A 21,902-nucleotide genomic window follows, 5' to 3' on the forward strand; every position below is an offset into this window, starting at 1 on the left:
CCACATGACGCAGAGCGGCTGGGCCCCTGAGCCATAGCCACTGAGCCTGCGTGTCCGGAGCCTGTGCTCCGCACGGGAGAGGCCACAACAGTGAGAGGCCCGCATACCGCAAAAACAACAACAAAAAACCAATCAAATGCAGGCATTCTTCTAGAAACCTGTCTACATTTTACGAGAAACATGCAATGCAGTAACGCACATTGCTGTTGGTTATCTGTATTATAGAATTTTTTAGGTCTCTGGGTTTATAGTACATTCTAGAACTTAGAAATCATTTTGTTCCATATAAAATACGTATCCAGTGCATAATCTACTTTCCTATAAACCAATTAAATCAGACAAGGAGTTTTAAAAATTTGTGTATTTAAAATAAACAGGTTTAAGACCAGATATTTTCCCCCAAGCCTTCACATGGAAAATAAATCCTCAAGTTAAATGTTCTTCTTTAAAAACAATTAAATCTAGTAAAGTCTGTACTTCTAAAACTCTGATAGATCTCTATGCTATTACAGGGTTTCCATGTTATCTGGTAGATAAAAGAGCACCAAAAAGCCATCAACAAGTACTTTGATTTGTACGTATGTGTGTAACCCTTTCTGTTTCAGAAGTGTGTGTGTGTGTGTGTGTGTGTGTGTGTGTGTTTGACATAACCTGATTCCTATTTGATATAAAAGCCATCCTAATTAACCAGATAGCCTCACTAGGATAACAATATTCTGTTCTGAAATATCAAGCAGTTTCCTTCTCAAGGCTAAGTTACTACCTACCTTTTTGGAGACCTAGGCTTAATTTTTATACGTATGACATTAATCTAGCATGCTTTGATATTCATCTATTTCCTAGTGCTAGTATTTATAAGGAGCTTTAAACTTGTTTTTAAGCCATTTCCCCCTAACATTACTTACCTTTGTAAGAGTAGTCAATGTCAACTGACAATTTAATTTCAATTCTAGCAATAGTTTGAAAGATTTAGCCATTCTGTCCTTAACTGAGATGTGATAATAAATTTGTGTTCATGTCCACACTTAGTTACATCATGGAAGGTCTTTTTTTTCCTAATTTACTAAAATTGTGGTTTGTCTGATGTTTTTCTCATGATTAGACTAGCATTGTGTGTTTTTGGAAGGAAGGCCATGTTGGTAAAGTAACACTTTAACCACATCACATCAAGGGTCTACACTATCAATGGGATTCATCACTGTTGATGTTGACCTTGATTACCTGGCTGAGGCATTGATTGTCAAGGCTTCTACACTACAAAGCTACTTACTTTTTCTCCCATTTTCCTTACTGTACTCTTTGCCAGGAAGTTACCATGTGCAGCCCACACTGAAGGAGTGGGGACTTATGCTTCCCCTGGTAAAGGCTTTTTAAAAATAAATTTGAGTGTCTAAGCAGAAGCTTCTAGACCATACCTCAGGTATACTGGAATACTGCCATGACATTGCTAGACTGTCAATTCTTTGTCTCTCTCAACAGATGCCAAATAACTTAAAATAGGTCAATAAATTCAGATGCACTTTCACATGTAAATTTTAAGACCCCTTTCTTATTAATTTCATGATTCTTTTTTATATCTCTTACCTACTTAATTGAAGGGGAAAAAGCAGAAACTGTAGAGTCATAAGCTGATTTTCATGCAGCCAGTATTCATAATAAAATAACATGACTTTTACCCCAAAAGTCATGGAGCCTCACGTGGTCATGAATTTGAACCTTACGGAGTAATACCAATCCAAAAATGATCACGGACAGAAAAGAAAAAACTCCTCGTGTCAAACTAAGTGCATCACAGTTCGTAGCAATCAGATCAGGAGATGTCACAGGACATCTAATTCACCAAATTCCCATTAAGGGTAAGTTACATTCTCTGAGAACTAGAAAAAATGTTACCTGATAAAAATCCTTTATTGATCTGGTTATTATTCTTTACAAAAAAAGACTCAAGAAGCAAAGCTATCCACATGGTTCCTATCCTGTAAAGAAATAATTTTTACATAGATATACAGAGAATACATAGCACTTCATTGTTTCAGTTACTTGCAGAGAAATTTTTCACTGCTTGTTGCATTTACTGCAAAGACCTATGCTCCTCCAAGCACTTTTCTTCCACAACTACCTGCCTGCTTCCCTAATTACCTGGAACAGGAAGGAGAATCCTGACAGATCCAGCAGCCCACCATCATCATTAGAACTTGACTTCTGGTTTAACTACTAATTTAATATTTCAGCAGTTACCATATTCCTAGTGTGTTTAAATAATGGGATGGACTTGATTTGAAGTGGGTGAACTGTTAAGATATTGAAAGGGTATATTGAAAACCTTTGGACAGACATCCAAACAACTGTGTGTGCTGCAGAAGTAACCCTGAACTTCTAGTTACCTCCAGACAAGCATACTCTCTACAGCTTTGTGAATGTAAGCTGAAGCAGAACTTGCTTAAGAAAATTCATAATCCGCCTGCCAATGCAGGGGACACGGGTTCGAGCCCTGGTCCGGGAAGATCCCACATGCCACAGAGCTATAAGCCCATGCGCCACAACTACTGAGCCTGCGCTGTAGAGCCCGTGAGCCACAACTACTGAAGCCCGTGTGCCTAGAGCCCGTGCTCCGAAACAAGAGAAGCCACCGCAATGAGAAGCCTGCGCACCGCAACAGAGTAGTCCTGCTCGCCGCAACTAGAGAAAGCCCACGCACAGCAACGAAGACCCAATGCAGCCAAAAATAAAATAAATAAAAAATATTTTAAAAAGAACAATTCATATTGCATTCTCAAGGTGATTTTATACTACCCTCCCGAAAGACTAATTCATTTTGAAGCATTACAGTAACTATAAGTTGGCTTAGTCAGAAGGATTTTATGGAGAATAGGTGAAGAGTATGTGAAGAAACAAAAAATATTTTATCTTTATTATGTGGTCTAAATTCACCATAGCTTATTCACTTTCCAGAGTTCTCCTAAATTATAGTAAAATCCCCTTGTAAGAGTAGATAATTTAACAGTGCCCTTTAGATAATAATGCATTTTTCTTTGCTGAAGCCTTTTTGTTGTCTCTGTGAACAATTCTGCAACTAGAGTATTGAAACTTTGCATTAACTTTCATTGCTGGTAAAATGCAAATGCTAACTGTGAACATTTGTAAACATTTTTAGTAGATGGTCACATTAAAGGTCACTTTTAATTTATTTGAGTAATCACCAATTATATTTTTTCCCTTCCTATTTGAAAGTCTAAGGAGAAGAGAAGTCTCACACAATGCTTCACATGCCCACTCATGTTATGTTCTTTGTCCCATTATCTACCATATTCTTTTATTTACCCCTCATTGATTTGAAAGAGCTCTTTATATATCATGATAGTGAACCCCTATCTTTTTCATTTGTGGGGAATAATTTTTTCTCAGTTTGTCTTCACTACTGCTCTTCTGGTTTTAATCTTCTAGAGAATAAATACAATTAATTAGTATAATAAAAAGGCATATTAATCAAGGGATTCTTAAAAGGATCATATGCTTTTTGCCACTGCATTACATGAAATCCTTTCTTTGTCACTCCTTCATCTCTGTCTGTCCACTCTATTAGATTAGGACAAGGAAATGGAAAGCTAAGAAAAGATTACCTAGGAAAGCATAGGAAGCAGAAACTAGGATGTGGACACAGAATTAACTTTACAGAATTTATTGCACAATATAAAGAAAATCATTTATATACAGGTAACTGCAAGAACTGGGAAGGATGGAATCATAGTTACAAGTTATAGGATAGCTGATCTGAATAATTCCTTTATCTTGATTTTAGGTAATTCTCACTTTTTTCTAGTATTACACTTGCTCTCAGAACTTCAGAATATATGATCTTTTTTCGTTTCCGCACCTTTCAAAATACAAAAGCTGGGCGCCTTGATTCCTGCCTGTATTATCATCACACCAGCTTATCTGTCTAACTAACAATTTCTCTTAACTTCTTTAATGCTGGTTGTTGATAAGTAAGTTCAACAGGCTGAAATCCTGGTGCTCTAGAAATTTAAAGACCACATTTGATTCTTTTATGTCTACATATTCCCCAATTTTTCCAAACCCTTTGCTTCATGAAATGAATAAATGCTATTCTTTATTTTTTCTGACAAAATTTACAGAATTCTTTAGCACTTAGAATAGGAGGCGAATGACTACCATAAGGAATAGAGAAATCTGAATTTGCAATTTTAACAGAAAATCCTGAGAGAAAAGGCCCAAGAAGTAAGTAGTCAAAAGCTCATCTCAGCATGCTCCGCAATTACCAATAATAATCAGGGACTCATTCTATTTTAGTCACTCTTCATTTTATCCATACCTTTTAAAGAGCGATTTTATAACAGCCTTAATAGGATCCATTATTATGGAAATGGAAAAACATTTGGTAAGAAACTTCAAACCCTGCCAGGCTATTATTAAAAACAGGACAAGAGAAAACCTCTCCAATTACTAATAAGATGAGAGTTCTGACAATCTCAGAGATAATCAAAGTCAATTTTATAATATTTCTAAGAAGATTTTTACTTAATGAATTTTCATATCTGAACAAGGTAGATACATGTATTATAAGGATGATGAAAAGGACGACATTTCTCTAAATGCGTGAAAATTAATGAAGGACATCGATAAAACTTTTATCACATAAAATATATTCTAAGTAAAACATTCTAATAAAATAGAATTAAAATAAAATATTCTAATATTTTGCTGCTACTAACTATCCTCTTGGTTCTTCTTCTGCTCATCCATTTGTGAACATAACAAAATCAAAAGACTTTAAAATAATATCCTATGCAGAATATTATTCAGAAGGTATCCATTACAGAGCCATTTACATGTACACATATTCATGTGTAATTTGTAATATAAGTATAAATGATTTATGTTGTCTATTTTGGAGTACTGTACCATTGTTCCCTTTTAGATAACAAATGCTTATACGAGGAACATGGTGTAAGAGTAGTACAATCATTTCATACTTATCCATAGTCACACTTCAAGAAGTCTCAATATGTAGGAATTTAGGGAGAAGCTTGGAGTGAAAAAGAAAAGTTCTCCCAACTTAACCTACAGATTGAATGCAATCCTAATTAAAATCCCAGCAAGTTATTTTTTAGATATGGTCAAACTGATTCTAAAGTTTAGATGGAGACAAAAGACCCAGAATAGCCAAAAGGATAGTTAAGGAGAAGAACAAAGTTGGAAGACGGACACTACTTGACTTCAAGACCTACTATAAAGCTACACTAATCAAGATTCTGTGGTTTTGGCAGAAGAATAGACATATAATACATCAATGGAACAGAAATAGATCCCCCAAAATATAGTCAACTGATCTTTTGACAAAGGAGCAAAGGTACACAATGTAGTAAAGACAGTCTTCTCAACAAATGGTGCTGAAGAACTGGACATCCACATGCAAAAAAAAATAATCTAGACACAGACGTTATACCCTTCACAAAATTAACTCAAAATGGACCACAAACCTAAATGTAAAATGCAAAATTATAAAACGCCTAGAAGATAATATAGGAGAAATCTAAAAAGCGACCACCAAATACAAGGTCTTCTAGATACAACACCAAAGGTGCCATCCATGAAAGAAATACTGGGCAAGCTGGACATCATTAAAATGAGAAATTCCTGGTCTGTGAAAGAAACTATCAAGAGAATAACAAAAATACAAGCCACAGACTAGAAGAAAATCTTTGGAAAATACACATATGAGAAAGAACTGTTCTCTAAAATATAAAAAGAACTCTTAAAATTCAACAATAAGAAAACAATCATTTTAAAATGAGCCGAAGACCTTATCAGATACCTCACTAAAGATATACAGATGGAAAATCAATATATGAAAAGATGCTGCATATCATGTGTCATCAAGAAAATGTAAATTAAAACGAGATACCATTATACACCTTTTTGAATGGCCAAAATCCAGATCACTGACAACATCAAATGCTAATGAGGATGTGGAACAACAGAAACTCTTATTCATTGCTGGTGGGAATGCAAAATGCTACTGCCACTCTGGAAGAGTTTGGTGGTTTCTTACAAAACTAAACATACTCTTAACATACAATACAGCAATCATGCTCTTTGGTGTTTACCTAAACAGCTGAAAACTTATGTTCACACAAAAAACTGCACACAGATGTTTATAACTGTTTTATTAACAACTGCCAAAACTCGTAAGCAACCAAGATGTCCTTCAGTAGGTGAATGGATAATAAATAAACTGTGGCACATCCAGACAATGGAATATTATTAGTGCTAAAAAGAAATGAGCTATCAAGTCAAGAAAAGACATGGAGGAACCTGAATGCATATTCCAAAGTGAAAGAAGCCAGTCTTAGAAGGCTGCATACTGTATGATTCCAACTACAGGACATTCTGGAAAAGGCAAAACTATGGAGAGAGTAAAAAGATCAATGGCTGCTGGGGGTTTTGGTGGGGGAGATGAATAGGCAGAACACAGAGGATGTTTAGGGCGGTGAAAATACTCTGCGTGATACTATACATGTCACTATACATTTGTGCAAACCCACGAATGTACCACACCAAAAGTGAACCCTACTGTAAACTATGGACTTTAGACAATAATGATGTGTCAATGTAGGTTCATCAATTACGACAAATGTATCAGTTTGGTGGGGGAATGTTGGTGATGGGGAGGCTACCCGTGTGTGGAGGCAGGGGGTGCATGAGAAATCTCTGTACATTCCCCTCAATTTTTTCTGTGAACCTAAAACTGCTCTAACAGTCCTAGAAAACAAAACCAAAAAACCAACCAACCAAAAATAAAAAAAGAAAAGTCATCTCAATGGAAAAATGCTGCTGTATTTCTCCCTCTAGGAACAGTAACAAGGAATAAGCACCTTGCTAGCTTACTAAGAATACGGATATTAACTTTGTGTGTAAACTGAGGTTCATTATTTTAAATTATTATTATTGCTGACATTCCACTAATAACTTTGGTAAAATTTTTAGATACTACAAATTCGAAGCAATGAAGAGAAGGAAAATGGTTAGAAACTTACATACGGAGTAAGAGCTGACTGGAGTAAGAGCTCTCTTTGAGGTTTGACAGGGAGGTGGTCAATAAAACTGCAATAGGGTCTACTTTAAAGAACTGCAAACAGCCTCGCAAGTAGAATAACCCCAAGGGCCCTCTCCATTAAAATGTTAAACATTATTAGCTACATAGAGCTATACTGCTTTTCCCTGAAGTACCTTTTATAAGAGGGACATAATCTCCTAGCCTGTGACCAGCCTCTATAAACCCTGAAATTTCTTTTGAAGTTTCATATTTTACTTTAAACATTTATATGAGTTTTGCATTCTAATCCAAATATATATGTGATTTTAATTCAAAGTTATGTTTCCCCTGTCTGCATGCAAACTCCCCTTAAATTTTTTTTTTTTTTTGGCGGTACGCGGGCCTCTCACTGTTGTGGTCTCTCCCGTTGCGGAGCACAGGCTCCGGACACGCAGGCTCAGTGGCCATGGCTCACGGGCCCAGCCGCTCCGCGGCATGGGGGATCCTCCCGGACCGGGGCACGAACCCGTCTCCCCTGCATCGGCAGGCGGACTCTCAACCGCTGAGCCACCAGGGAAGCCCTGCCCTTAAATCTTGTAGCAAAACATAAACCTGAAGAAGTATGTCACATTGATTATAGTGGCTTCTTATGCCCTTTGGTTCATTCAGCCGCATAACCAATTTTGAGAAGTCAGGGAAGAGTGACATATAATTTAGAAATATTTCCATAAAAATGGCTGAGAAACAAGAACATCCTGGGAATTAAGGGAATTATCTTTAGCCACTGAAAAATGCCCTCATGTGAAAGCCCTGTTGCTGGCAAAATACCAGTTACAGTAGCTTTGAACAATAAGCAATTGCTATTTAGTTACTTAGGTTCTTCACCCTACTTTAGAGAATATATACTTAATCATTTTTTAAATTAATTTTTATTGGAGTATAGTTGATATACATATATCCACTCTGCTTTAGATTCTTCTCCCATATAGGTCATTTACAGAGTATTGATTAGAGTTCCCTGTACTTAATCATTTTAATTTACTTATGTAGAAAATAAGACTATTGTAAGCTTATCTAAATTACATAGTCCTTAAAATAATATGCCAGCAGACATGTTGGCAATGTTGCATTTTCTCTGAGTTTTAAATCTATAAGATAGTTGTACAGTAAATTTAATGTGGTCATGTAATGTAATCATAATTATGTATACATTAATACAGTAAAGAAATACAACCAATTCTTGCCAAACCAATCCAGTTGTGGTGTCTATTTCTTCCTAAACAATGACAGGTAATAGTACCTAAAAGAAAAAAATACTTCCATAGACATCTCAAAAATACTGATATTTAATTCTCAGAAGCAGAGCAATATTGTAGGAGTCTTAAATAACACTATATAAAAATAATGCTAATAACAACTGATACTTAACATTTACTATGTACCAGCACTGTTCCAATGGCTTTACATTCATTAACTCATTTAACCTCAACTCTCAGAGGTAGGGTTTCACAGACAAGGTCACTGAGGCACAGAGAGTTAAATAACCAATGCAGGCACATAGATACTAAGTAGCAAAACTAGAACACGAACTCAGGTTGCTGGACTCTGGGGACCATAGCTCTCTGAAGAACAGTACAGTTAAGAACAGTGTCACCACTGATCATTCAATGAAAAAAAAGAAAAACAAAACTTTCTCAATGGCGTATAACATAGGTCAGGCACTATGCAAGTCTCTGAGGAAGAGCAAGGCCCACCATGAGCTCACAGTCTACACCGCAGGAGGCCAACCCAAAACTAAGTACAAGAGTTCAAGTGCTAGCTTCTCCTAAACTACTACATATTCAAACTATTTTTGAGGAATATGTGACAGTGTCTTCAAGGTCCCCTATATCAGGGGTCCCCAACCCCTGGGCCGCAGACCGGTACCAGTCCGTGGCCTGTTAGGAACCGGACCCCACAGCAGGACGTGAGCAGTGGGCGAGCGAGTGAAGCTTCATCTGTCACTCCCCATCGCTCGCATTACCACCTGAACCATGACCGTCCCTGGCCCCGGTCCGTGGAAAAATTGTCTTCCACGAAACCGGTCCCTGGTGCCAAAAAGGTTGGGGACTGCTGCCCTATATCATCACATTGCACTTGGACAAGGTAGTTTTTTTTTTTGATATTCACGTACTAATATAGAAAATGCTACTATTCTGCATGATTTAAGAAAATCAGTAAACAAAATGCAATTAAATGGCAAACAATGAACCTGTGACTTTGGACTGCTCAGTCATCCATGACTCTGCCCGTGTTGCACAGCGGGAGAGGTGAGGACCGTTGACATGTGGTCCGAATAATTCTTCTTAGGTGGGACTGTCCCACGGTTGCAGGATGTTTTGCATCTCTGACCCCATCCACTAAATATCAGTGGTTCCCTCGACCCTTCAGTCACTGTGACAACAAAATATGTCCCCACATATTTCTGAATACCCTCAGGAGGTAGAACTGCCCATACTTGAGAACCATGTTCTACATTTCAAATGCCTTGTTATTTTTGAACTTCACTTTTGTTGTAGATTTTGTCCTTACTGCTCCAGCATGTACTTGAGCCCTGCGGTTGGAATCTAAGTCACGTTAAAAAGGTAACAGTCGCCTAAGAACACTGCAAAAACACTGTGATCTATACACATGAATTCTTTCCTCAGGATCAGGAGCACTATGGATCCTTTCTTCACACATTATTAGGAAAAGCAAGAATTAGATGATATATTGTTTTCAATCAGCAATATGTATTTTAATTGGTGATGGCAGCATTAGGAGAATGTATAAAAAAAGATAAAGGAAGGGGCTTCCCTGGTGGCGCAGTGGTTGAGAGTCCGCCTGCCGATGCAGGGGATGCGGGTTCGTGCCCCGGTCCGGGAAGATCCCACATGCCACGGAGCGGCTGGGCCCGTGAGCCATGGCCGCTGAGCCTGTGCGTCCGGAGCCTGTGCTCCGCAACGGGAGAGGCCACAACAGTGAGAGGCCCGTGTACCGAAAAAAAAAAAAAAGATAAAGGAAGAATAATTCCTTTGACCTCTGGTCACACCTGTTTTTCCTCTTATATGGTCATTCATTAAAATTTTAAATATTGTTTTAAGAAAATATAATGTTTAAGAGCAAAGGAATTAATCTCAGTTCATCACTAGGTCAGCCTGTCAACATATCTTGTATCAAATCTTCATTTGTTTGTAATTTATGTGTTTCATGAATAACATTTTCTATCAAAGTAATTGCTAAGGAACTGCTGAGATTCTGTACACCTTTGGCAAAATGAAACAAAATTCTGAATAGCAATAGACATGTTTTCTTAGCTTTGATCTGACTGAAGTCAAAGAGAAGGATGTGATCTTATTGATCACACCCTGGACTTCCTCTAAGGGCTCACTCAAATCCAATTATCCTAGCAATTCTGACAGCTTGAGAACTCAGGCAATGGTACAATTTCAAGCAAAACCTGCAACACCTTCTAGTGAAACTCATAAAATAGCCTATATCTAGAAAGGCAACCAATACACTGTATTATAGATGTATAGGTTCTATTTGCTTCTGTATGATTAGCATTACTAAATAAACTTATAAAACAAACAATAAAACTACATTCTATATGTTCAGTATGCTACTATTTATAAACTCCAGCTGCAGGACATCACCATGGCAACAGGAATATACAAACAGCTCAGTTCTCTATGCTATGATGGAAGCATTACTAATTTAAAGAATGCAATATGCTTAAGACAGACAGAAACAATTTCACAATATAGTCATCAACCTGCTCATAAAAGAGGAGAAAGATAGAGATGAGTATTTGACATGGCAGATAAAAGAAAACTGATTCCTTTTGCTGGACCATGACTGACAGTCACTCGTGGAGTTGAGAGAATGAAATGTTTTTAAAATGAATGAATGAATGAGGCAACAGAATCACTGAAAAAAACAGAATGGAAGAAAATCAGGTAGAAGAGCTACTGTGTCAAAGTGATCTGTGATATTTGTTCATAGCCTCATCTATAAGACAGAACTGAATAGAATCTATAATTTGGTATTTTGTAACAGATATACTCAGTCTTCAGATTGGAATGAAAAAGATGCACAAAATCAGGCCACTGCCCTCACAGACCATGTGAACATGCATGTGCATTTGTTATTTCACTTAATAAATGCTAGGTACCAAGAAACACAAAGATAAATAAGATATTGGCACTGGCCTTAAGAATTAATAGTCTAATGGAGAAGACAGTCCTCTAAATGAAACGTAACAATTTAGTGTAACTCCTGAAGTAGAAGTACCTATAAAGTATTATGGGAGCATAATACCATAGCAATGTTTTTCCCAATTATTCAGAAAGAATTGATGCTTGTATCTACAGTAAAATTTAGGTTTTATTGAAAGTTAAGTGGCAGTGATTTACAAAATATTATAAAATTCACAATCTGTTTAGAATTGTCTAGAGGCAGATCAGTGCACATAAATACATTTAACTGAAATATGATTCCTCAACTTAAATGATTACAGGTTCTTTAAATTTCTCCAATCTCTAACTGTCATAAGAAAGTATGGAAATGACACTGACTCGAGTGAAAGCTCTGTTAAATGACACTGCTGACTGCTGGGACAATGATGTCTGAGAGCAGCACCAGCCTTCTCCTTTTTGGGTAAACTAAAGGGAAGATCGTTGTCAAAACCTCTCAGCTCCCTCAAAAAAAAGCTCACCAGTGTGCCGGAGGGAACACAACATGCATGGTTTGAGAGTGCGTGAAAGATCAGGGAAAACCACCAGTCACCTTTGAATGTCGTGTGTTCATTTTATGTTACCAGGGATTCCCTTCGATTGTCAGCGCTACTACTGAAGCAAAGCTCAAGCTTCAACTTAAGTCAGTGGAAATCAGGCTGAAACTGCAACCTTTCCCAAACTCATATAGAGTAAACTCCATTTTCCCCAAAGCAGTAAGGTGTACCAAGTTCTTGAAAGAATTACTCTTAAGGCCCGGCTCCCCGTCCCCAGACAGCAATCACTGAAGGAAGAAAGCCCATTTAGTAAAGAAAATTGAAATGCCTTTTTCCTAGCTGTAAAACATTACCACCTCATTCACTGGAACTACCTGAGCTGTTGTATGTTTCTCAGATACTTTTCTGTCATTCCCTATTATCCATGCATTCAATAAGCATTCTTTAAATGCTTTAAGGTGCCCTAGACCTGAGGACTGAAATGTTTTTCTTCAAGGGCCAGATAGTAAATATTTAAGGCTTTGCAAGCCAAGATGCAAAATCAAGGAAATTATGTAGGTACTTAAAAAATCAGTTAAATATATAACCATTTAAAATGTAAAATTATCATTAGCTCACAGAAAAACAAAAACAGGGCACAGATTGCTGATTTTAGTGCTAGATCACAGTCAAATATTCAGACCAAGCTAAGACCATTAGGTTACTAAATTAAAAGAAAAGGTTTTTTGCAACAAAACCTAGCTGCTTCTAGTAGGAACCTGCAGGAATGATCTAATAATGCTCTGTCCAATATAATTATCTACTGGATATTAGTTATTTCTATTATATCTATCTATACTAGATATTTCAATACCTACAGAAAATGTTCCACATCTGTACAGTTCAACAGGGTAGCCACTAGACACAAGGGGCTGTTGAGCATTTCAAATATGTTGAATGGACTAAAGAATAGAATTTTAAAATTTTATTAAATCTTAGTTATTTAAAATTTACATTTAAATAGCCACATACAGCTAGTATATGGAAAAACAGATGTAATAGTTTTTTTATATATCAATTAGCAGGGCCTAATCGAATTTCCTTGGGTTTTTGGTGACCAATTAGGGCATAAATATCTTTACAGGTTAATACCAACAGATCACAGTTCAAATTGTTCTTAACTTCTGGTTAACATCTCATTGGGAGTTGGTAACTATTCGTGATGTACATTATATTACAGAACTGAAAAGACCTTCAGAGAACACAGACTCATACTCTATGAAGTACAATGTGTGCAGCATGTTCCAAAGAGGGCAAAAGAGGTGTATTGCATGACGGCTCATAACTACAGTTTTGAAGTTAGGAAAAAAGCCCCAGTTCTGCTTTAGAGTAGTACTGGGATCTTAGGCAAGTTATTTTACCTCTTTCTTCTTCAGTTTCCTCCATTGTAAAACAGGACAGTAACAGGAGCTTCTCTGCTGGATTGGTGGCATGATTACATGAGATCAAGGACTAAGAACACAGAACAGTGCCAGCTCACTGAAATCATAAATGTTACTACTTTATTAAAATAATGTTATATGACAAGTATTTGGGGATACAGTCCACAATCTGACTTGGTAGAAACCATTTCATCACTCAGCATGTAAGGAAGCTACATATGGAGTGTTGGATATATCACTGTTATTTTTATCCAGCAGACACAACTTTGAATTCTGGCTTTACAACCTCCTAATGTAGCCATGTCACATGACTAGTCTGAGCCTCATTTCCTTATCTGAAAATGAGAAGAATATTTACCTCTTCAAGTTGAGAGAATAAAATGTGAAAGAGTTTTGCTCATATACATATTAATGTTGGTTACTGATTGAGTTCATCTTAAAATCAAGTCTCAATTCCCTGCTTCAATTTGAGATTTTTTTTTTCTTGTTCATCCTTTAGGGTTACTGAGGGATAACTACTTCCTTTCTTCCATCTCTTGGGCCAAAGGGATCACAAACTTCAAAAGTAAAAACTGAATGTAGCTGCCAGCATTAGAGGCTAGAATCGAGAGTAGTTTCTCTTGAGAGAAACTATGACTATGAGAGTTAAATTATGACATTTATGAAAAACCAATGAGATGAATAATAAAAATCACCCCAGACCAAAGTAGAATTTGCGAGTAGCCATGTTGGTGGTATTAATATATCTCCATATGTAGAAATTTGTTATTTAAAAATCCTAAGGATAAGTACCTGGTGAGCATGGAACACTGGAACACAGAAGATGCAGGAGGCCAACAAGTAAATTTTGACACAGCCGTAAAGAATGGGTAACCCCCAAATCACCTCATCTGTTTCCTGCACCAAGTGTTTCCCTACCACAGAGATGGACGCATATGGCAAACACAATCTTCTGCCATTACACTTTATCATCGTTCCACCTAGATGGCAAGTAGGCTGCATGTTACCTGCCAAATCCTAATGAATTGCAGTGGGGGTTCTATAAGGCTGTGCAGGCCACGTCTGAACTCAGCAGGAATGAGAACCATGATTGATTAGCCATGCCTGCCATCAGAAGGAAGGGGGGGCACCTTCATACTGTGCGTGCAGATGCTTTCATAACACTCACTGCCATTTCTCTGATTTTAGGAGCAAAAAACTTCTGAGCGTAATCTGAATTTCATGTATCTTTTTGTACAGAGAACAGCCTGATAGCTGAGAGTCCAGCTCTCTTGATCATTATGTTTCTGGTTTGTTAATTACTCAATTGGCATTCTGGTTCATTGAGTAGTCTCTTGTGGGCTTGGTTGCATAAACTCCAACTGGGCAGCAGCATCCGTTCCCAGTGAACTGAGAAAGTTAATTTTTTGAGTCTGCAATATTGATAAGCAAACCCCAGACTATGGTAAATTCATAAAGGTAAATCTTATGTGACCTCTTAATAGCCAAACAGAAGGCTGGCTTTCCTAATAAGAAGAATAACTATCAGACACTTCTTTTAGACTTCAACAAAGACTATTTTTCATCAGTTTCATCACTTCTAATTTTAATAATTTTCTTTCTTAAATTTTTCTTTACAGATGTGCTATTGCCAGTCTCAGATGATGTTTTTCTCTATACGAAAGCTCTCACCATCTCTCATTTTGCAGTTTAAAACCAGCGAAAGCACTCTGATTAGTCTAGTTCTTTCTCAGCCTATGATTCCATCAGCCTTTCAACATTAGTTATATCTTCACCTTTCTTTTGATTCCAGAATCTTTCTTTCCCAAACCCACACTCCGTCATAAACTTGCGACAGCATCACTTCTTTTTCATGTCCACACAACAACTGAAAAAATCCTATGTTTTCTAGTTTTACCTTTCGAACATTTGCCAACCGATTCATCATCAAGGACTCCTCTCGGTCATCATCGTCATCCAAGTCCAGCATCGGCATTCCGAAGGGGTCGATGATGCTACAGCACCTGGAACCTTCATCTCTTGGATCAAAGGGGTCCACGATTATGGGCTCCGTTCCTTTTATTTCGCAGCGACAGAAGGGGCAGCCCTGGCCATCTGACTCCTGAACAAACATAAAAATTGTGCTGATTGGTCTTTGTTCAAATAAAACACTACTGAGAGGGGCCAAAGTTCTACTATAAAAAGAAGTTGCAAAAAATAGGTTTTCAGGTAGGCAGTGGGGGTGGCGGAAGATCTGCCTTGAAGGTGGTAGAGTAGAACGGGGAACCAACAAAATATATGTTCAGTATTTAAAATTTCAAATTTTTTAAGAAAAATTTCTTTACAAAAACCTTTGATTTAGGATAAATCAAAAAGTTAGGAGCTTAACTTTATTTTACTGAATGTTCATTTACAATTTTAATGTATCAAAACTTTAGAGTCCTGCAGAAAACTGGAAATTAAATCATGTCCCTCTTTACCAAAAGGCACCAGTGCAAATTAAACATTCTATAAAAAGGACATTTTGATAAAAATTCATTATAAATAAAGTAATAGTTTCAATTAGAACAATCCATTTCAAAATCAATTCTGGAAAAGTTCCTGTGCACATAACTATGGCTACATATTTCCATTTTAATTGCCTAGGTCTTTTAAAGCCTTGGTTTATAAGCAATCAGTGGGAAAAAATAAGTTTATTTTCAGAAATCATCATCTGTCCTGAGAGCCTGTCATTCTGACACAGCTCATATGGAATGTAACAATATGTGAGATATCAAGTTTTGCACCTCATCTTGCTTTCAAACTAGATACTGCAAAGGGATTTGTGCAAATACTTTTGGGCCAGAAATTCATTTACTGGTAATTACTAAAGTTTTCTGAAAATCTCCCAATTCTATTTCTCAAAAACTAACTACATTAAGAATTCACAGTTGGGAGGGAAACAGGACAAGACTGTTTTCTTGCCCTGCAGATAATGCTGACTTTTAGAGATAGATGGTATATGACATTCACCACCATATTTTTGTTTCTCCATTATACCCTGACTTTACTAGTATGTTATTTTAAAAAATTATAAAACTTATAAGATCATTTTAAGGCAGAAATCGCATGACGGTATCATTTTTAGAGATGAGACTATGAATGAAAAGAGCTAACATCTTTAAAGAAACCATTCAGTACTTAAGATTGTCCCATGCACTTGGTACGACGGGAACGTGGTGATCTACCTGCCCTCCAGTGACACTCTGATCAGTGGTGGAGTAACACTCTCCTTTCACTGGACAATTACTTAGCATACACTCTGTGGCAGATTCTGTGGTACGTAGTTTATTCTTTCCCAAGCATCACTCTGATTAACAAACTGAACATCTCCTTTGCCAAACAAATTGTCAAAAAAAGAAAAACAAATGCTTTCTGGATTGGTTAATGAAAAGAAACTGCAACAATTCCTTATTCATCGACTGCTACATAATTTGGGAAAGAAACTTGGAATGGTAAAATAGTTGAACTAAGGTGGTATGAAGAGATACAGACAGGCTAGTACAAAATCCCTTGATGTTTACTGCCACGTGTGCTCAAGTCTGGTGAGTTTCAAGGCAACTCAAGTATTTGCTCCATCATTTTACAGATGATAAAACTGATACTTAATTCTCCCATCTTACACTGATATTTTCTAACACAGTAGCAAATATTTAAGGAAAGCTAAACCTTTCTCCTATCTTTGATAACAAGAACATTAAATGTAAGTACATTTTCAATATAGGTTGTCATCCACGTAAAATCCCCTTATTATAAAAGTCAAAATGGACCCATACTGTGTGTCTGCAGTGAATTTTCCTATGGATCTACATAAGATAATTTCAAACAGATAGTTTTAATATATAAGAGCAAGATGAGAAAGAACCAATGTACCCTGCATCTTTAATGCATGAAGAATGGAAAGTGGTATTCATGGCCCTAAGCAGAGCAATACAAAGCTATAGTAATTAAAACAGTATGGAACTGGCACAAAAAGAGACACAGATCAATGGAACAGAATAGAGAGCCTAGAAATGAACCCAAGGATATATGGTCAATTAATTTACAACAAAGGAGCCAAGAATATACAATGGGGAAAGGACAGTCTCTTCAATAAATGGTGTTGGGAAAATTAGACAACCACATGGCAATAAATAAATAAATAAATAAACAAACTGGACCATTATCTTACACCATACACAAACATTAGCTTAAAATGGATTAAAGACTTGAAAGTAAGAACTGAAACCATAAAACTTCTAGAAGAAAATATAGGCGGTAAGCTCCTTGACATAGGTCTTGGCAAGATTTTTTGAACCTGACACCAAAATCAAAAGCAACAAAAGCAAAAATAAACAAGTGGGATTATATCAAACTAAAAAGTTTCTGCATAGCAAAGGAAACCATCAACAAAATGAAAAGACAACCTGCTGAATGGGAGAAAATACTTCCAAATCATAGACCTGATAACAGGCCAATATCCAAAATACATAAAGAACTCAGACAACTCAACAGCAAAAACAAAAACAAAATAACAATCTGATTAAAAAATGGACAGATCTGAAGAGACATTTTTCCAAAGATACATATATGGCAAACAGTTACATAAAAAGATGTTCAACATCACTAATTATCAGGGAAATGCAAATCAAAACCAAAGTGAAATATCACCTCATACCTATTAGAATGCCTATTATCAAAAAGACTAGAAATAACAAGTGTTGGTGAGGATGTGGACAAAGAAGACCCTTGTGTACTGTTGGTGGGTATGTAAATTGGTGCAGGCAGTATGGAAAACAGTACGGAGGTTCCTCAAAAAATTAAAAAGAACTACCATACAATCCAGCAATTCCACTTCTGGATATTTACCTGAAGAAAATGAAAACACTAATTAGAAAAGATATATGCACACCCCATGTTCACTGCAGCATTATTTCCAGTAGCCAAGATATGGAAACAACCTAAGTGTCCATCAGTGGATAAATGGATAAAAAATTGTGGTACATATATACAATGGAGTATTATTCAGCCATAAAAAAGAATGAAATCTTGCCATTTGCCACAACATGGATGGACCTCAAGGGCATTATGTAAGTGAAATAAGGCAGAGAAAGACAGATAGATACCATATGATCTCTCTTACATGTGCAATCTAAAAATTAACTCAAAACAAAAATAAGTTCAGATACAGAGAACAGATTGGTGGTTGCCAGAGGTGGGGGAGTGGGTGGTGGGAGAAATGGGTGTACAGTTTTTTCCTTCAGTTTTAGTAAGTTGAATGTCACTAAGTAAAAAATTAAAATGTAAAAGAGCTGATGTTCCCTGTGTCTTTAATGCATGAAGGATGGAAAGCTGTACTCTGGGCCCTAAGTAGACACTTCATGCATTTATACATTTTTTTAAAATTATTACATAAATTTTCAAACATAAACAAAAGCAGAGAAAAAAGTGTAATGAATCTGCATGTACCTATCTCCCAACTTCAACAATTATCAATTCACACCCAATTTTTTTTGAATTTTATTTATTTTTTTATACAGCAGGTTATTAGTTATCCATTTTATACATATTAGTGTATATATGTCAATCCCAATCTCCCAATTCATCACACTGCCCCCGCCAATTCACACCCAATCTTGTTTCAGCTATATGTTTACTTGTTCCCTCCGCCCCTGGATAATTTTGAAGTACATCCTACACATTACATAAATTCATCTGTAAACATTTTAGTATGTGTACCTAAAAACCAGAAAATCTTTTAAGACCTAAGTATAATACAGTTATCATAACTACAATTAATCTATTCAATCGAAATAATTAAAGTCATATTATTTTTGAGTACAGTGGCTAGAATGCATAAGCAACTGTATTCCCCTTCAAAGACTTCCTTAGAACCTCCAGGGTCAGTTTGCATGTTGTTTGGTTAAGGATAACTTCTGGTTTATGTGATCTATTTCCTGATAAGGGGTAACTGAAAAGACTGTGTTTGGAAAGGGAAGGAGGTGAAAGGCAATAATAGCATCTTGATGGTACAAGAAAAAGACTGGGAACGGTTCATCTAAAACTGAATTTAGGTTTTTCGCCATCTCTCCTACCTTAAAGTTTAATGCTATACAAATTACTGATGTGAGAGTAGCTGCTTTATGAGTATATGTCACAAAATATATTTTCTGTTAAGCTTTATCTTTGTTGAGCATTTACATTACTTACTAGGATCAAAATCCAGCTGCAATGTACTTCCATTCTGATTTGCAAACATAGATCACACAACATGCCTCCTCTAATATGACTTCACCCACCACTTTCTCTGTAAACTATTGTCATATGCAAATTAAGTTTGACCATATTGTCAAATTTGGTACTCATAATCTCAAATTTTGGTGCTGTTTTGGTACTCCACCTCATTTCTGTCAGATAGTTGATTAAACACATATGAAGAGTGTCTTCGATAGATACCTAACTCTTCAGGATTGTGCCTCAATAATTAAAATAATGTTTCTGTCAATATACACTTAACGCAAGATCACAGAACATATGTTAATGAAGAAGAAGGACCAATACATAATTCCTTCTCTAGTCCCCAACATATTCACATTCTGAGAAAGTTAAGAGGAAGTACTTGGACTCCATCTGTTCTAATTCACTCAGTAGACTTCACTTCCTCAAATAAATCCTCCCAAACCAAATGAGACAGAAGTTATCAGTGCGTTCTACACCATCTGAAACTTAACTATGTAATATGCTCATGATAAAACTACTCAGACTCATTTGGCAACCATAAATACTGCAAGTTAATGATATTAAATATAACTTTAGGTAACCTGAGAACAAATTAATATTGACAGAGAAATAGAAAAAAAAATTAAGTTCCCCCCAAAATTCCCATTCCCCAATAACACCCTATGTAAAAATCCAAATAAATACTGTCACTATCATCTCATCATCATCATCATCATCATGTATCAGTCACCTTCCATAGTATTTCTGTTTAAATGTTGTCCAGATCAATATTATCTCTTAAATACTTTCTTTTAATGTTTTAAAAGATAAACATCATACATAGTACAATTTCTTTTGCTCCCAAGATGATTAATTATTTGAAGGCACACTTTAAGTTCAATCATTTCATGCCTTCCCACAAATACAATATAAATGGAGGGCCCTAGAGAATACATAAGACTTCATGAGTCTCATATACTCATTTCATGAGTATATTTTTACTACATGTGTGTTTCCCATCTCAGTAACTTCTAATGTACATTACCTTGCTATACTTCACACAGATTTGAAGTTACCATAAATCTCTTTTTCTAAACATGAAACAATTATAGATAAATAACTAGATAGATACATATACACATACATATACTGAGAGTAGCTTGGGTCCATACTAAGCATTTTCAGAGCACAATATATCCCACAAAAACTTAGTAAATTCTTGCTATAAAGAATGAAGGATGATAGTTAATAGTGATCTTAGAATAAGTAACAGAGAGAGAGATCTTTGGTTTTGATGTTCTTTTATGGTGGGCAAGGGAAGACGACATTGACAAATTTAGACTCTTCTAGTTTTAATTTGGAAGGACCATGAAAACAGTGAATCAGGAAAGAAGCATAAACATTCTGAATCTGGAAGCTTCGATTGGAATCCTATACCCACCAATTGCAGCTGTGTGACACTGGGTAAGCCATTTCATCTTCTTTGTAGGGTATAATGAGAGAAGGCACATTTTAAGGGATATCTTAAAGATAAAGTGAGATAAATTAATTCAAAGCCTTCCAAAGTGCTACTTAAATTCCAGTTGGTATAATTACTACAAAAACAGTCTCAAGAACAAAGAAAAGAAGTAAGATAGCTGAGGAAACATAGCCCTTACACGACTCTCAAAGTGAAAGAGGAGCTCCAACACTTTATCACATTTATACAAAAAGACATAACATATAATCAAGGACAAATACTAATTTATAACATTCTTAAAGGCAAATATTTTTTTATTTGTAGTACTAAGGTTATGAAGCTTCACTGAGGCTAGAAATTTAAAGGCTGGTTGCTTTTGAAAACAGATATATTAAGATTACTTCTTAGTGCCTTGAATGCGATTCTTTGAGCTGGCTTCTCACCTCTCTTAGACAGTTACACATTTCCTCCCCAGTCATGCTCTCTAAATATGGTACACCTATAAACACATGTCATATTAAAATCCGAGCATATTAATTTTCATCTGCTGACTTTTTGCTAAGTATTTTGAATACTCCAATATCTTTCCTTTAAATTATTTTGAAAAAATATGCAGGAGGAATAATCAGAGGAAAATTAACTTTGCTTTTAATTGAATTTGAAAGTCCTTGGCAATAATTCAAACAAAGGCTGCATATCCAATTGGCATATGTGTATCCATTTTTATTTTGGAAGAAAGATTTGAAGAACACAGTTTAGAGTCTGTATGCAGCAGATATTTTCTAGATTCCTGGAAAGAAAGAACAAAAACAGTTCCTTACTTTACACCTTATGTGATCACCCTGCAATATCACTGATGCATAATATGTTATTACAGAAAAGGAGACATGGAGGAAGTAAAGAAGAACATGTTTTGTTAATATTCATGGAATAGTGTGGAAGTGAAAGAAAACTCTCCAAGGATTGCATTGCCAAGGATGGAACAGAAATGCCGAACCC

The 21,902-nt window shown here is 36.2% G+C and overlaps 1 protein-coding gene across 4 annotated transcripts in view; it reads right to left on the minus strand.

Annotated features, from left to right (window-relative positions):
* CBLB (Cbl proto-oncogene B) overlaps window positions 1–21,902 on the minus strand; it is a 410,825-nt gene that overhangs the window by 61,155 nt on the left and 327,768 nt on the right. For all 4 annotated transcript variants that reach the window (XM_060298032.1, XM_060298033.1, XM_030861086.2 and 1 more), the window contains one exon: window positions 15,126–15,329. In XM_060298032.1, the coding sequence (XP_060154015.1) occupies window positions 15,126–15,329 (204 nt within the window). The remainder of the gene's footprint in view (window positions 1–15,125; window positions 15,330–21,902) is intronic.

Source organism: Globicephala melas, chromosome 4, assembly GCF_963455315.2.
Source record: "Globicephala melas chromosome 4, mGloMel1.2, whole genome shotgun sequence".
In the NCBI taxonomy this organism is placed as follows: Eukaryota; Metazoa; Chordata; class Mammalia; order Artiodactyla; family Delphinidae; genus Globicephala; species Globicephala melas.